Raw genomic sequence first — 16,828 nt, 5'->3', positions numbered from 1 at the left:
CACAGAAAGAAAGAAAAAGCATAACCGGATTGGTCAACCTTTAAGGCCAAAGCATCAGACCTGGAGCTGAACTACTCCGATTGGAGCTGGGAAATCCTTTCGGTCACAGCCAATTTGTGGATGAAGTGTTCCTTACATAGGCTTCGCAAAGGGGTGGCAGTGGAGGAGACAATACCAGCTCTACCACGACCCATACCCATAGGGTAGCAATGACTTGGTTGCCTACCATGGGCAATATGGCCTCTCCCTCGAGTGGCATAGCATTCAAAGGGTTGAAAACCACCAGGTCTGCTGGCTTCTGCTGGTGGTTATTAAACAGCCATGCTTAAGGACTAGCCTTTTACAGGACTGTAACCTCTGCAATGATTCATCAGCTATTGCTCTAAAGAAGTTATGTCCATCAAAGGGCATGTCCAGGAGCTTCACTTGCATATCCTGTACAAACCTGGATGTTCTCATCCAAGAATGTCTGACAACCACGGCAGTGGTCACTGCACACCCCACGCAGTCAGCTGTATCCAGTCCCAATTGGAGGAGTTGGCATATAGCATCCATGCTCTTACCTCACACCTTATGGGAGATGTTCAGCTGCACTAATAAATCGCAGGCCAAACGCCCAAAGGAAATTCGGCCAGGGCACAGGTGGTAATTGCTGTAAGGAAAGATTGCCCGAAGTGAAGACCTTCCACCATGCGTCAAATCTATTACTTTCTTGGTCCACAGGCAGGGAAGGGAAAGTGGATGTCCGTAGGGTGGTAGCTTGAACTACCTCGCTCTCGGGGAGGCATGGATGAAAAGGGATGCAGGCGGCAATTGACAGGGAGGAGAGCTGGCACAAAAACGAGGCACGTTTTTCCCAGCCCTCTAGCATCTGGCCCTCCACTGGCACACCGAAAGGCAGCAACTTTCTTTTTTAGACTTTCATCCAGGAGGTCAGTCCTTCATACTGAACATTTGGTCTAGAAAGACAACCCTACGGTGTCAACCACCTTCACCATCGGGCATTGGAAAGATGCCTGGAGCCTTGCTGGAGTCTGAAATAGCAGCATGTTCAGTTCCGGGAGGACAAGCCACTGGCTTCCTGAAGAGCGGTGGTCAGTGCCAACACATCTCCCTCACCATAAAACTGGTATGGGGAGTGCCCCTCTCCTCTCCATGGTACAAGCGTTCCATTGCAAAGGGAATGGGGTGCCCTTCGTCAAAAAGCCAACCGATTTTCAACATAAAAGGTCTCATAAGGAGATGAGCAAATGTGATGGTCACCTCGACACCAATGACGCAGAAGTAGAGGATTGCACAAGTGCGGAGGTTCCCATGTCCTAAGGCGGAGCCTGTCTGTGTTGGGAAGGGTCTTTGCTCTCAGGATCCAAAGCCTGGCATGTGGCTGTTTACTCCAGAGATGTCCCTGCCAGCCTTTAGCACGTAGGGCCGCAAAGGTGCCTTTGCGTACAGGTAGAGCATCTTCAGCCTAAAGGCCTCCCATTCCTCAGCTGTGGAAGATTGGCCAGAAATGGTACCCATTTAGCCGCCTCCGGGGAGTCCGTCGATCAGTAACAACTCTTCTCTGAAGAAGCAGGACCACTTATGGTGCTTTTTTCTTCCCTTTGCAGGCTAGGATCTGTGTCCTGGCAGACACTCCATGCCCGGCTATCTCAACTGTGAAGGCATGGATTCACCCTTTTCCCTGTGGCAAAAAAACAAAAAGGTAAACAAAGTTTTGATGAATGCTCCTGAAGGGCCTTAGTGTTCATGACCTGGCAAGTTTTGGGGTGTCGTGATCCTCCCCAAGGCAGTACAAACAGATCCTATGGGGATCAGATACCAACATTTGTCAGCAGCCAGAGGTCTTTGGGAAAACACTATGTTCATTTCAATGACTTGCCCAACCTTGCAACGTGAACAGAGTTTTCAGAAAAAAAGAACCGAGGTCACTTGGTGTGTCACCTCAATATATACGGGTCATGACATGTCCGATGCTGGCCACGTAGTTGTGTTGGACAGAGCCAACGCTGAGCCACGCAGCGCCCACTGGTAGCAGAAAGGTTTTCAAAGATCAACTGCTCTGGTATTTCGGATATATCAGACGAGGAATCTGTGTGAGGATGAAATCCATTAGAAAGGCGAATGGTTTGGCAGGAAGAGGTGGCACAGCTAACCGTAAACACTCCTGGAAGTCCCTTTCCAGAACATCTCATCTAAATTGATCTTGTACCTGTGCCCTGGCTATGAACTCATCTGTCAGTGCCCATAGTCACCGCCCTACTTTGCTTGACCTATCCAATCACCCACCTCCCAATGCAGTGGTAACACAAGGAAGCCTCAAACATAGTTATGTGCTAGGAACTAAATGAATATGACATGCATTACTCACCGTAATAGCATTTCTAATGATTGTATCTGCTTAAATTCACATGGTGTGCATATGGTCCGACATCCAGTGGTAACTGCAGAGTATTGCATCTTGTCTTTCGGGGACCGAAAGGGGACGTCTGCATAGGCAGGTCTGTAACACTATCCCTATTGTGACGTGTAGTGTACCCAAAATCCCTCACACGCCGAGGTCCCTCCGATTGTATTTCTTCTGCCATGAGGGAGCCCCAGGCTATTCTGAGTGAGTATATGAAGAGAGAAAGTAGTAAGACATCTATGTTCCGTCCACCCGAGCGGGGAGGTAGGGAGGGCGCATGTGAATCTAAGCAAATACAATCATCAGAAATGCTATTATGGTGAGTAATGCAGGTCTTCTGATGGAGTTGGAGGTGGGTTGTGAGAAGGAACAGTAGTGAAAAGATGTCTTCATAATGCTTGTCCCACCTGAGAATCACACCTAGAATGAGTGTCTAGGCAATAGTGTTTTGTAAAGGTGAGTACAGCACTCCAGGTTGCCGTTTTGCAAATGGACTCTAGGGGAATATTTGCAATGAATGCTATGGAAGCCCCAGTGCCCAGAGCAGTGTGCTCTAGGCTTGAATGGCAGTTCTCTCTTAGCAAGAGACCAACATAGTGTGATGCATTTGACAATCCACCTTGAGATAGCCGATTTAGAGACAGGATCCCCTATTCTACCAGCTGCCACTTAAACGAACTAATGGGGAACAGGATTGGATAGACACCATTGAATCAGCAAATAAATACAAGCTTGCCAGTCACCTCACCCCATTTTTCAAGGAACTGGACACCGTACAAACATATCTCATACTATTTCCAAGTAGACCGGCACAGAACTTTTGTCTGAAAAGCCTGGCTACAACAAGCAGCTGCCGTGTTTGTAAATCTCCAACGACAAAGCAAACTATCCGCCACCTACTCCTGAACTGTCCAGCAACATGCAACATCCGCTCTATATACCTGAAAAACACCTTTTCTAACTTCAACCTCCAAGACACAGAAAACTGCTGGTACAAACTGATAGGAGGAGACGAACCAAAATGGTTGCTGGCTACAGTGAATATTATTCAACACATCAAAGTGACGCTTCCACTCGAGGCCTCGAACACGGTCTCAACCACATCAGGGAACTAATTTAATTAATTTCAGAATCTAAGATTAGTTTTACTTCTACTGTTCGACTCGCAGCCATCTCTTTAGTAAAAAATCCGATTGGATTTAAAACAAATAAAAAAAATAAAAAAATAAAAAATATATCATGGTGACTGGTTCCTGATGCATCTTGTGCACTACCTTGTGGAGTAGGGGAGTCGGGGGGCGGGGTGGCCGTGGGAGAGCATTAATAGATTTCCCTGACCATGTTATCCAGAGACCGTTCCCCTTGGAGCGGTTCTGGGGGTACCTGGAGGAATAGTCTTGGCATTGGGCGTTCTCCTGAGTTGCGAACAGGTCGATCGCTGGGAAACCACATTCTGCGAAGACGTTGGACACAATGTCTTCGTGCAGACACCATTCGTATTCTATGGGCAGTGGGAAATCTCTGCTGAGCACGTCTGCCAGAAGATCGAGTTCCCCTGGAACGTGTTGGGACAACAGAACCATCTTGTGTTTGAGAGCCCACATCCAAATGTTTTGGGACAGCTTGGATAGCCCTGGCCTGACACCACTGGCTGTTGAGCCACTCTTGCATGGGGCGCATGCGCAGCCGCGCGTGGGGAACCAAGTATATGCATGATGCCATCATCCCTAGCAAACGCATGGCTTTGCGTACCGTCACCTCCCGACTGGCTACATATTGAGGGATCTGAAAAAGCATGTTCTGAACCCTCTCGTTGGAGGGGAAGACGAGGCCGTCCTTCGTCCGGATTAGAGCCCCCAGAAATTGTTTTACTGGATGGGGACTAGACTGGATTTTTTTCTCGATGGCGAATTCCAGACTGAACAGAAGGTCTACGGTCTTCTAGGTGTTCAAAAAGCATGTGTCGTAAGAGTCCCCTGTTATGAGCCAGTCGTCAAGGTAAGGGTAAACTGGGACGGACAGTCTGCGCAGGTTTGCTGCCGCTACTGCCTAGACCTTTGTAAACACCCTTGGCACCGAGGCGATGCCGAAGGGGAGCACTTTGAATTGGTAATGCCTGTCCTCTATCATGAAACTTAGATTTTTCCTGTGCGCTGGCAACATTGAAATATGAAAGTATGCATCTTTCATGTCCAATGTTGCCATGTGATCCCCCTGTTTCGACAGTGGGATCCCCCTCCTGTAGCGTTACCATACGAAACTTTTGAGGTTTTATAAATGTGTTCGCTGGGCGCAGGTCTAGAAACAGGGCGCATGGTGAGATCCTTTTTGGGTACAAGGAAGTACACTAAATAAATAACCTTGTTTACCTGAAGATTAGGGACAGCTTCTATGGCGTCCTTTCCCAGCAGCACTTCCACCTCTTGATTCAGGGTCTGCAGATGGTCCCGTGAGAGGCGCCGTGAGCGTGGTGGTCTGAACTGTGGTGGTCGGGCAAATTCCATGCAGTACCTGTGGGCGACCGTCTTTATAACCCACTGGTCTGAAGTTATCCCCTCCCATGGCGTGAGAAAAGATGTTAAACGCCCCCCGACCGGGGTGACATGGGAAGGGACCTGGATCTGGTGGTCATTCCGGACCAGAGGCTGCGGCTCCTCTGTAATTGGGGGCCTCTACCCCTGCCTTTGCGCGTCACTGACCCCTTGGTGGGTAGTAGACGGGGCTTCCTGAAGTTTGTCCAGAGTTATAGTTTCCCGTGCTGTAGTGGTTCTGACTTGCATGGGACTGCCCCCGAAAGGACCAACGAGAACCACCTCCCCTTTGGGGGGGAAGGCTTCTGGGTTATCTGTTGCAAGGACTTAAGAGTCTCATGCTCTTTCTTAGCCATCTCCAGGGCATCGTCGACTGCTTTCCCGAAGAGAATGGTCTCTTCTATGGGTTTGTTGATAAGAGCGGCCTGTGTTTCAGGCTTTAATCCTGAGATACGAAGCCAAGCGTGCCGCTTGAGTAAAGTGCCCTGGGCCAGAGACCTGCCTGCTGTCTCAACAGTGTCCAGAGTGTTCTCGATTATATTCTGGTTTACCTGCATGTCTTTGGCCACAATGGTGAGAAGCGTGGACCTAACGGGTTCAGGAACCTCTTGGTGACCTACTTGTACCAGGTTCCATTGTGCATCTGCATAACTCGCCAGCAGCGTGGTGTTATTCGGTATGCGTGTGGCGTATGCAGCTGCCGAGGTAACACGCTTAACTAGGGCGTACAACCACTTGGATTCCTTATCCGGAGGTGCCTCTCCCGTAGCAAGGGGTACTCCTGCCGTTTCCAGGTGGTAGTCACTACCAAGGAGTTGGGGTGGCGTGGCCTTTAATATATTGAGGGTCCGAAGGAACTGGCCGAAATAGCTTTTCCACTCTTGGGTTCACTGGCCGGGTCTGAGGTGGCATCACCAGGGAGGGGGCCAATCTTAACAGAATTTAGGAGGGGAATGGCTTGGCTTGAGGGGGGTTTCTCCTTGAGAATGTCCTCCACAAATACTTATTCGGGTACAGCCTTCTTGAGTAGTGATCTGAAAGTGATCTGCTGCCTTCCTTAAAATGGCATTGAAGGCCATTTGGTCATCTACAGGCGAGGCCTGGAGAGCCGGGGTGGATAGAGGAGAATCCAGGCATAGAACATCAGTGTCCTCATCTTGCGTGGGGAGCTTCCATGGCTCGTTTTCCACTTGCTGGGCTTACTCCCAGTTGTCCATGGCATCCGCCTGGTCCTCAGTGTAGTCCTGCAGGAAGGGTCTTCTTCGCTATAGATGTCCTGATAAGTGCCCATCTGGACCACCTTTTCATGATGGACAGAGACCGAGGGCTGAAAGTCAGGATTTTCTAGGAAACGTGAAGCTGATCTTAAAAGAGGATCTCCACGAGATCTCTTAGGGGAAGGATGCTCAGAAAGCGAGACAATCCTTTCAAGCCGATCCATGCAACCTTTGAATTTCTCCCTTGTCCACTTAGAGGAACCAGAAGGGCCTAAAGGTGGAAAAATGTTGGCTTCTGCCCTTTGGCATCGAAATTTGTCTCCAAGGGTGTTGGACAGAGGCTCCTGTAGTGGAGGTCCCAGATATGACCTGCACCCCTGCCCCCCAGTGCGAGTTGCCAGTAAGGTACTCGCCAAGGTATGTGACGTACGAGGAGCAGCTGATCCAACAAAGGGCTGCAATGGGCCTCTGCCCTGTGTATATTAGAAGATCAATACCTGTTGAAATGCCCATAACCAGGCAACCCTGGGCAGCACGGTACCCAATCAGACAACCGTACCTGCCATTGGTAACGACGAGTATTTACAGACTGTCCACGAGGAAACCCCGAAGGCCTTAATGGAAGGCCAATGGAAATAGACTAAGGGCCTGGGCAGCCCTGAGAACAACCAGAAGTGGCTACTGAAAGCTATGCATGCCAGTACCGACAACTGCAAGGATAATTGTAATGGACGAAGGGGAGAGACACTTTGAAAAACGTATGAGAATGGTGCCATGAGACAAGATGGAAACAACCGCCTTATTGAACGTGTGTAAATAAGCTTGAAAAGCAAGAAGCTAAGTAATCGATACCGCCTGCAATGCTTAAGTAGAAGAATAGAGCAGCATGCGCCAACTATATATGTCTACCTCAATACAGCACAATGTACACGTGCGACTCCATTTTGTATAAACAGAAGTACTCCCAGACGGCCAAGGACTGACTGGCCAAGTTTCTTATCCAGGCCCCAGGGGGAGGAAAAGAGCGGGATCGAAACTTAAAGGATGGCTCATGCCGGGGAAATCTAGGTCAACCAGAGAAGGGGAGGTGAGCATGAGCTCACGAGGCTCCAACTTCAGAGCATGCCAGTCTGCCCGTGAAGGTCAAGATAAGAGAGGTCCATGCAGGTGGCCAAGCAAACACAGAATCAAATGCACGAAAAGGTTGGAAACTGAAGCAGATTCACGGTGGACCAACACGTGACCAGACAGGCGCGAAGATGTACCACCGCCTGATGTCATCCAAAACCCGAGGGTGCCATAACTTTTCCTGATAAGAGACTACAGATCGGAGGCCATACCCAGCCAACTAATTGACACATAGGCCTAAACCACTGATTGATGGAAGGGAGGCAGGGTGAACCTTGGGACACTAGGCACCAGGGTGTCTATTCTGCATGCTGCTAATTAAAGTGGATATTTATGTTTAGGGGTGTAACTCGCCCAATCACAAGGGACCATGTGATCTAGGGTCCTATAGACATTGTAACCAATGAGACGTCGTACTTGTAGTGACGTCAATCACGTGTGGTGTAGAGGGATGGGCGTAGACGCCCACCCGATAAGAGGTATCCAATCCGTATGCTTTATTTTCATTTACAGATATAACCCCTATACTTAAGTTACCTTTCCCAACCAATTATATTGCATGATGATTTTTTGTAGACTTGGACGTCAATGATGACGAAGATTGCCCATAAAAGAGGCTGTTGTACTGAAGTTCGAAGAAGTCGGGGCGAGACAGGTGTTCGAGATGCTGCTGATTTCAATAAACTGATGTATGCATCATTAAACGGACTTCCCTTTGCCAATTTACTGAGTCCTGATTATTGATCCTTGCCGGAGTATGTGAATCCTGCACACTGTCCTCGCATGGTGCAGCTATCTTGCATTACAAGTTTTTTCGAGGGCGAGTGCTGACCAATGGGCCCGTCAGTAATTACCTCTCCTTGTAAACACTCCCGACTGTCCTCGTAGGTTTTGCGAGTATCGCGGCACCATGGCATGTGTTTAGACTTGTCCACGGCCTGTCCCCTGCGTTTTGATGGAGTAGGTACCAGCCCAACTGCCGAAGTAATTCTCGCGATGCTGTCTTCAATCTCTGCCAAATCGGTGTGAGTTAATGGGTTCAAAGGTCTATCGGTAGATTTTCCACCTACCGCAGGCTGCCGGGAAAGCTGCTGATCTACCCGATCAGAGGAATCCGCCGAAATTTTCGACAGCGCCTTCACCACAACGGAACCATCAAAATCGGTAGTGGGGTTGTGTGCTTAGTGTGATGTGGTTTTTGTACGCCCCTGTAACCGGGTATTGTCCCTGAAGCAAGACTTGCGTCAGGCCTTGAAGGGTCGAGGACGGGCGTGGCAGACCTAGAAGTGTCCGCCTCAAGGTCTATGACATCCGATACAGATGTTTGGTCATTGGCGGTGCCCCCGTCACTTTCGGCAGGTGTGGCGGTGGGGGAAGAGGGGTCAGCCCGCAACATACCGTACGCGGCCCACCGCTTTACACGGCGCTGCTTAAGGGTCATAGGCCAAAGGAGCTTACAAGCCGCACACCGCTTCTCGGCATGATCTAAGGAGAGACCAGAATTACACGTTCTGTGCTCGTCTTTCCACGGGTCTCTGACCCTACACTTAGGGCAGAACCTAAATGGAGTCCTTTCCATAGCGAAAGGTATAAACCAAGATGACCAGACCTAGAGGGGAACGAGGAAAGACAACAAAAGATATGGCCACCCGACCCTACTCTCCCTACTGTGTAGGCCGGCCAGAGAGCCCGGCCACGTGGATGCCTCAGCCGCCGGATCTTAGGTGCCGAAATCCACTGCCGTAGAAAATCCCCGCAGTCTTCGTCAAAGTTCTTAATCGCCATCGAAGTGATTTATGGGGGATTAACCGACAAAGTCGCTATAAAGATGAACAATGCCGCTTATGTAAGAGCTCCGCTATAGTGCGACCAGTTATCTGGGCGTAAAAAAACAATCTGAGGGACCTCGGCGCGTGAGGGATTTTGGGTACACTACACGTCTCGATAGGGTTAGTGTAACAGACACGCCTATGCCGACGTCACCTTTCGGTCCCCGAAAGACAAGATGCAATACTCGCCGGTTAACACTGGATGTCAGACCATATACACAGCAGGTGATTCTAAGCAGATTAACAAGTATCAGAAGTGAGATTACCAAGCCTCGTTAACTTGCCACATTTCCATGAGACAACATGCAATGTGGCAATTGTTCAAATTGATTGCATTCTGATAGTTAAGCAACATGTAAATCTATATATCGCATGTAAACCAATCCCACCATGAAGTATATATTATGCAAATTAACCTCACTTTCCATCACCAAAGGTTTGTGTAATGGGCTAGATCCCAAATTACACCTGCCAATACTATAAGGGACCCAAATAAGACTTACTTGTTGAAAAAAGGTCCAATAAGTTTTGATGTGCATGAAATATGATGTTTTGGAGGACTGAGGAATGATCCTTAAAAGAAAAGAAAAAAAATGATTATTTTCCTGCACAGTATAATCTGCAAAGAACATTTTTCCAATATTACTTTAAAATACATATGCAACTTACCTAAAAAGTTGGCCATGGAGATGAAACAGAGTCCGGTTATGTAAGCATCATATCCTGCTTCATGAAGCTGTTCTGAAGACGTGTCATAACTGGGAAACTCATCTGCACTTACTAAAGGAAAAAGGTTTTAGTTAAAAAGCAATGCAGTTATCGGATAACAGGAAATAAACTCTTCAACATCCACATTCCCCCGTCATTCCTTACGTGGCACATTTTGGCAGATTCTACAATACACAAACATGTTCAGTAAAAAAGTAAAGAATTGATTACTCACCAGTAATGTGCTTTCTAATGATTCCATTTCCCATCTAGATAGATTTCCTCCAGTATCAGCTGTTCTTGGAAAACTTAATTGAGGCACAGTGTAGCTCTAGGACCATCACCACCACGCTGCCACTGCATAAATGGAACAAAGCCTCCCATTTACCTCAATTCTCTTTTCGCCTAACCACCTTCCCATGCTCAGCAGATGAGGGTATACCTTATATAGGGAGAATACAGAGCAGCAACAGCGAAATGTGAACACATATTACAAACGCAGAACAGTCTAAACGTCCTTAACACTTATTTTCCATTTTGTTTTTAGAAGATGGGCACGAGAGGGCAACAATGAATCTGTAGGCGGATCATCAGGTGAAAGAACATTACCAGCAAGAAACTTTTCCTTGAATGGATTGCATCCTTCCACAGATTCATCTCAATAGATTCCCCAAGCAGTACCCAAGGATTGGAGGAAGGCAGACTGCAAACAATCCATCACAGGCCATTATGCTGGACTGCTTGACTAAAACAGGCATCTCTGCCAGCTAACAAATCCAGAAAGTCATTTTGGGAAATCTATGCAAGGAGGACCAAGTTGATGGCAGGCAGATCTCAATCAATGACAGGCAGGTCCCTCTGTAATGCCAACAGAGCCACTTCCCTCACTGCTTTTTCAAAACATTCATAATAAAGAGCACTATCCAATGAGACAGCATTTCTTTTGTCACTGCGCTTCCCATCCATGCCTAGTAGAAAGACAAAGTTGAAAGTCTTCATGAATACGAGCCGCTTTGGACACATTAAAAGCTCAAAGTCCTCTTGAGGTCCTGCTTATGCAACATCTGCTTCTCCTTTGAAGGATCATGAGTAAGGGAGGGGGATGGTGGGGCCGACGAAGAGTAAGAAGACTCCTTTGAAAATTGAGATAAGGGGGTCGCATGAAATAGGTTTCCAGCAATGCAATGATGCAGGCTATTTGTTAAGCCCTTAAAAGTTGAACAGAAGGAACTGTACAGGAAGTCACTTGGCTGCAGGGACCTCTTGAAAATTGCAAGGGCAGCCAGATAATCATTGAATGCGCCCACTTGCAGTCCCTGCCTCGCACACCTCAATGACTTAATAACACAGCCTCTCCACAGCCTCACATGAAGGCCGACACTCAAGAGTTTAGGTGCAGCACCCAATCCGCGGCTGGGACAACTGGTCAAACCACTGAGAAAGGAAGAGGTGCACAGATGGCCATCTCAATAAGGTTGTGTACCATGTCCTCTAGCCCAATCTGGGGTGATCAAAATCATGCAACCTCCTAAGAACCAAGGAGAGACATGAACGCTCAATGAAGTCTGAAAGTCGACTCCAAAGGAACACGTCCAAGAACTCCCTCGCAGGAAATTTCCGTGATGAGAGAAGTTCACAATTTATTTTGCAAAACGGTTGACTGAAAGAGTTGTCCAAAGGACAAAGATCTCCAAGCAAGGCCTCACTGGTGAGAGTACGAGCCTTCACGGATCATAGCATCCGACATCCCATTCTCTGCTCTGGCCAGATGAGCTGCTGAAATTTGGATATCTTTCTCACAGGGCCTTTCTTAAAAGAGGCAAAGAATACACACACCCCTCGTTTTGAGGTAGTGCACAGCCATCATATTGTCAGGAACAGGACATTTTTCCCCTAGATGGAAGACAAGAAAGCCATCAGTACCAGTCTGATAGCTCACAGCTCCAAGAGGCTGATGTGCCAAGAGCACATCGACCGGGACCAACGTACTTGTCTGCAAGGACGCAATGGGACCATTGCAGCTTTTCAGGGAGGCGTCTGTAACAATACAGGTCACAGCTGAAAGAACGTCTTCACCACCATGAAGATTTTAGCAAGACCAACTCTAGGGAACCATGACCCCGCTCCCTCCTCACGCCACAAAGCCAAAGGAGGTCAGACACCTCTCTGGAGAGATCACTGGCTGCTCTGTGGAGTCACATTTTCAATCAAGTCTCCAGGAAAATGCAGGATGAAATGGCCCAGAAGGAAAAGATGTGCCCGTTTTGGGCATTCTAGGACGACTGTTGCAGGTCCCTAAAAGTTTTGCTCTCCCCACCCCATGTCATTTTGGTTCCTTCATCTCTTTGGTGGCCAGAGACTTCCCTTGAAGTCCCTGTGATATTATACAAGGTATATACTATTGAGTTGCCCTTAGGTGACAAGTTCCAGGAGTGCTTCTCAGGCTTCTCGTTTTTGTCCTAGGGTATTTTTACCCACCACAGGTTTAAGGGAGTAAGTGATGGCAGCTATACTTTAGTTTTGGCTTCTCTAAGGGTGCAGGCATTGATACTCCACTGGTAGCCCAATGTACCTTTTTTGTAGCAATGTTTATATCCTGCTCTCTGCCATTTTGAGTTTCAGGACTTTCCTTGCTCTAGGTTACAGCAAGGTAGGGTAAAAATGGCTGTTCTGACATGGGCTCTTTGTGAGCCCACAATGGAAGTCTCCATGTTGGCCCTAACTGTTCTAGGCCTGTATATGTCCCTGGACTATCTCACACTTCCTGTGGGGGTGGCTAAGGCTAAGTGGCAATCCTACCGACCAAACAGTATGGTTGGTCACCGGACCCTTTTCAACCCAGCCCCCTTTAGTGATTGGCTGGCCTTTGGTCAACTCCTTTGTGCCAGAGTACTTAGGCTTTGTCCTGACCCAGCTTCTCTTGCTGCTTTGTTCTTGGAACTTTGAGGTGGCAGGTCTACCGACTTGTACCGTTTCCCACTGTTTTTGCTGGTTGTTTAGCCTTCATTTGGCAATCCATGCTAGGTGCAGCAGCTTGGGCATATTCCAGTTTGGATTTTTTGATATCATGGTCCACTCTGGGATTCTTTAAGTCTTCTGGTGAAACCCCACAACGGTTTCTGGGCTTTTATACCACAGCCAATTGCCATTTACTGCCATAATCTTGCAGTTTGCTTTGATAGCTGCTGTTGTCCAGATGGTGGCTAATGCCTCAACTGCCCACCCGCTCATCAGCTTGGAATGTCTGAGGGCACCACAGTCATTGTCTCTATTTGCTACTGTGCAGCTACCTTCTTTTTTGTGTAGTGAGCCATTTCTCTGCGTTCCCTTATCTACCTGAAGTCTTCCTCTCCTAGTTTTTCACTTCTGACTTAGAGAATCGAATCCTGAAAACTGCACATGTGGAAAAGAGCCATCTACTCACTTGGTTGTTTCGGGTCGCTGGAGAGTTTTTTTGCTAAGGCACTGACATGAGTACTTACCTTGAGGTGCTGTGGTGGGCGGTTATTTGAGATGAACAAGTTACTTACCAACTGTAACATTCTTTCGATTGGATGTTCCTCCCACTTATTTTTAACACCATTTAGACAAACAATTTATTTGAATTACTTAATCCTATGGTCTGAGCCCCTATGTCCAACTAAATGTCCCTATATTCGCTAATTGGCCCTCTCTACAGGTAAGGGCTCGCCCTCAGTACTTACTAATTTTACACCTGTCAAGGGTACACAAAAGGAGGTGAAGTCTATCCCTATCCTTGCTCAATACTTTCCTGTCTGCTAAAATGTTGCATACATCAAGGTTGATATTTTTACTTTATCATCATCTCCTTGGATCTGTGTGGCTTACAGTACTCAAAGCCTTGATTTTACTGACGAATTTCTAAAACCAAAAAACAGCTACCAATCTTTTTGGGGCTGCTTATCTTAAAAAGATGCTACTATGTCTGTGCCGTGTCTACCACTTCCGTTTGTATCAAACACGGGATCTAGGTCATCACTCCTCGATCTGTTGTCAACCGGTTTCAGCGGTATCTCATTACTTCCCGCTTTCTTCAGGACATATACTGATTTTAGCGTTACTGGGCCCAATTATTAATAACAGAACAGCAGAGTAGAAAAACAACAAGAATGGTGACTATTCTTGTCCTGTGTGGCCACTTTTATAGGTTGTGGATCCTTCTCCCCAATTTTTTGTAGGCCATGGCATTCTGGTCACGTGCGCAGTCTTCTCTTTTGTACAGATGATCTTATGTGTGCTTTTCCCACACGTGTAATTCAGGTATCTGTATCTTCCAGGGTCTGTAAATTCCTATTCTCCAGTTCTTTTCATCTCCCCGCCCGTGTGCGTGGTTGTGGATAAGCCAGGCTACTGCTTTCTCGCCGTGCTTCCCACTGACTAGCGTTCAAGTTCCACAGGCACTGCTCTGCTGTCTCTGGTGCAGTCCGTATTTCTCATCTTAGATATATCCTTATCTTCAGCTTTGCTGCTTAGTAAAAAAATTCTCTCCACCAGAGGGCACTCTGCTCAAGGCTGCAGTGTCGATGTCCCTTGGCGGTATCCGTCGAGCACAGATGTCATCCGCTGTATAAATGCCTCGAGCCGCGCCCGTTGGCCTCAGCTCTGTTTTTTCATATATTGTAGCCAATGGATTGTAGATAATGGCATGCCTCTTTTGACCAAAGATTTTAAGGAACTTTAAGTGTAAACCACGTAAACTGTACTGTGGGGGAGGCTGGGAGGGTCGATGAGGAATACATGGGAGGAACATCCAATCGAAAGAACGTTACAGTTGTTAAGTAACTTGTTCTTCTAATGGATTGTGTCCTCCCACGTATTCCTCATCTTAAGACTCCCAAAGCAGTTTTGTATTGGAGGAGGGAGTAACAGATATAAATCATGTACAGAATGAAGTACTAATTTAGCAAAGAGACCTCCCTGTGAAGAAGTCGAATCTAGGGCATAATGTTTTATAAATGTGTGCATGGATGACCAGGTGGCTGCTGCACAAATCTTGCACTGGAACACCCCTTTGAAGTGCTGTTGCAGTCGCAATGCCCCTGGTTGAATGAGCTCTTAGCCCATCTGGAGAATCTTTCCCAGCCAATCTAACATCCAGTTATAGCCATAATTATCCATCGGGACAATGTTTGCTTAGTCACTGCCAGCCCCAATTTACGGCCAGTGTATCCCACAAAGAGTTCGTCACACTGATGTAATTTTGCCAGTCTTGAAATATAGAAACTAAGAGCACTTCTAGGGTCTACTCTGTGTAGCCATTCCTCCTCCTTACTTGCCTAAGGGGGAGGGTAAAAAGCAGGCAGTGTTATTTTTTGTGACAGGTGAAAATCTAAGTCAATATTTGGCAAAAAAAGGTTTTACCCAAGAACAGCCTTATCTTTGTAAAAGACAGTGTGAGGAGGTCTGCTAGAAAGTGCCTGCAAATAAGTCACACTGCGGGCTGATGTAATTGCCACTAGAAGTATGGTTTTTAAATTAAGGAGCCTTAACGGACAAGAATGTAAAGGCTCAAACGGGATGCATGTGAGGAACTTTAATACTAAGTTTAAGTCCCACACAGGTACTTGAAAAGGTATTGGAGGAAACACATTAAGACCTTTTAAGAATTGTGTAATCAAGAGTATTTTGAAATAAGATTCTTCCTCTGAGGAGCGCTTAAAAATGGATAGTGCTGCTAAATAACCCTTTATCGTGCCAACCTGGAGCCCCAGATTGGCTAAGTGTAGCAGAAAAATCAATATTATGTGAATATTACACTGAAAAGGGTCCACATTCTTATCTCTGCAACAGTTACTGAACTTGTTCCAACGACACCGGAGATTTAGTTGCTGGTCTTCTGGCCAAAAGCAAAATCTCCATATCATCCGGAAGGTCCCAATCCTTGTATCTCAGCCTCTCAGAAGCCATGCGTGAAGGTCGAGTGTCTTGACCTCTAGATGGAGAAGCAGACCTTCCTCTTTTGAGAGCAGGTCCTCTCTTTGTGGAAGACGCATTGGAGGGCAGATGGACATGTCCAGAAGGTCCGGGAACCATGTTCTCCTGGCCCAATCGGGGGCAATTAGGATCATGGTTTTGCTGAACCTCCTTAGCCTCCCGATTACTTGAGGGATCACAGGGACTGGAGGAAGCGCATACTGGATAGATGCTCCTGGGCTTGTTCGGGAGAACGCGCCCTGATCATCCAATCGTCCAGATAGGGGTAGATGTGAATTCTCCCTCTCCAGAGCCTCGCTGCCACCACCGCCATCAACTTGGTGAAAACTCTCGGGCGGAGGTCAACCCAAAAGGAAGAACTCGAAACTGATATTTATCGACTCATCTGGTCCGCTCACTTTCCTATACCATAGTTCTCATTTACAGGGTCTTAAAGACGGTCAAGCACCCCGGTTTAACACTCCCATTAACTGTATTTCCTTGCATTGTGTCACTGCCAGACATGAGCAGCTAGTCTGGAAGGATGAAGGGGAGGAGTTGACAAACATGCACACAATGTCAGCTCTTGCTCAGTACCTTGAAAAGCAGCCAACAAGTCAAAGTTCAGCTCAAGATTAAGAGAGGACTCTTGACAATGCCTTGGTAGGCCATCTTTCCTGGACTGCAAAGCTGTATACTACCTTGAGAGTGTACAGGGTGGGAACTGCAGAGCCGCCCTATGGCCATGCCCAGACCTGAGGGAGTGACCACCAAATATTTCAGTACCAAGCCTATATTCTACTGGTGAAGCCTGGTCACCAACGCCTACATAAATGCATGAGAAGAGAAGGTTTCAACTTTAAACTCTGATGGACCATGCACTGGTGTACAAGATAGCTTAAAGTGTCAACAAGTCGCTCTTTGACGTGGGCAGGGAGGGATTACCAGCAACGCATACCAAGCCCCAACCTGAATGTGCAGTGGGTTTACGTAGATCACATCACAGAAGATTCGGTCAAAAATGGTATCGAATTTCAGTGCTAATATTTGCAGCGGTTGGGTTTGGGTAATAAT

The 16,828-nt window shown here is 47.3% G+C and overlaps 1 protein-coding gene across 2 annotated transcripts in view; it reads right to left on the bottom strand.

Annotated features, from left to right (window-relative positions):
- Window positions 1-16,828, bottom strand: part of PARN (poly(A)-specific ribonuclease) — a 1,047,754-nt gene that overhangs the window by 465,655 nt on the left and 565,271 nt on the right. For both annotated transcript variants that reach the window (XM_069647825.1, XM_069647826.1), the window contains exons 17-18: window positions 9,782-9,892; window positions 9,616-9,685 (exon numbers count right to left, since the gene is read on the bottom strand). In XM_069647825.1, coding sequence (XP_069503926.1) covers window positions 9,616-9,685; window positions 9,782-9,892 — 181 coding nt within the window. The remainder of the gene's footprint in view (window positions 1-9,615; window positions 9,686-9,781; window positions 9,893-16,828) is intronic.

The sequence above is a fragment of the Ambystoma mexicanum genome, chromosome 2q, assembly GCF_040938575.1.
Source record: "Ambystoma mexicanum isolate Mex_15411 chromosome 2q, UKY_AmexF1_1, whole genome shotgun sequence".
NCBI lineage: Eukaryota > Metazoa > Chordata > Amphibia > Caudata > Ambystomatidae > Ambystoma > Ambystoma mexicanum.
Note: the sequence above shows the minus strand (reverse complement) of the source record. Positions and strands in the feature narration are given on the sequence as shown.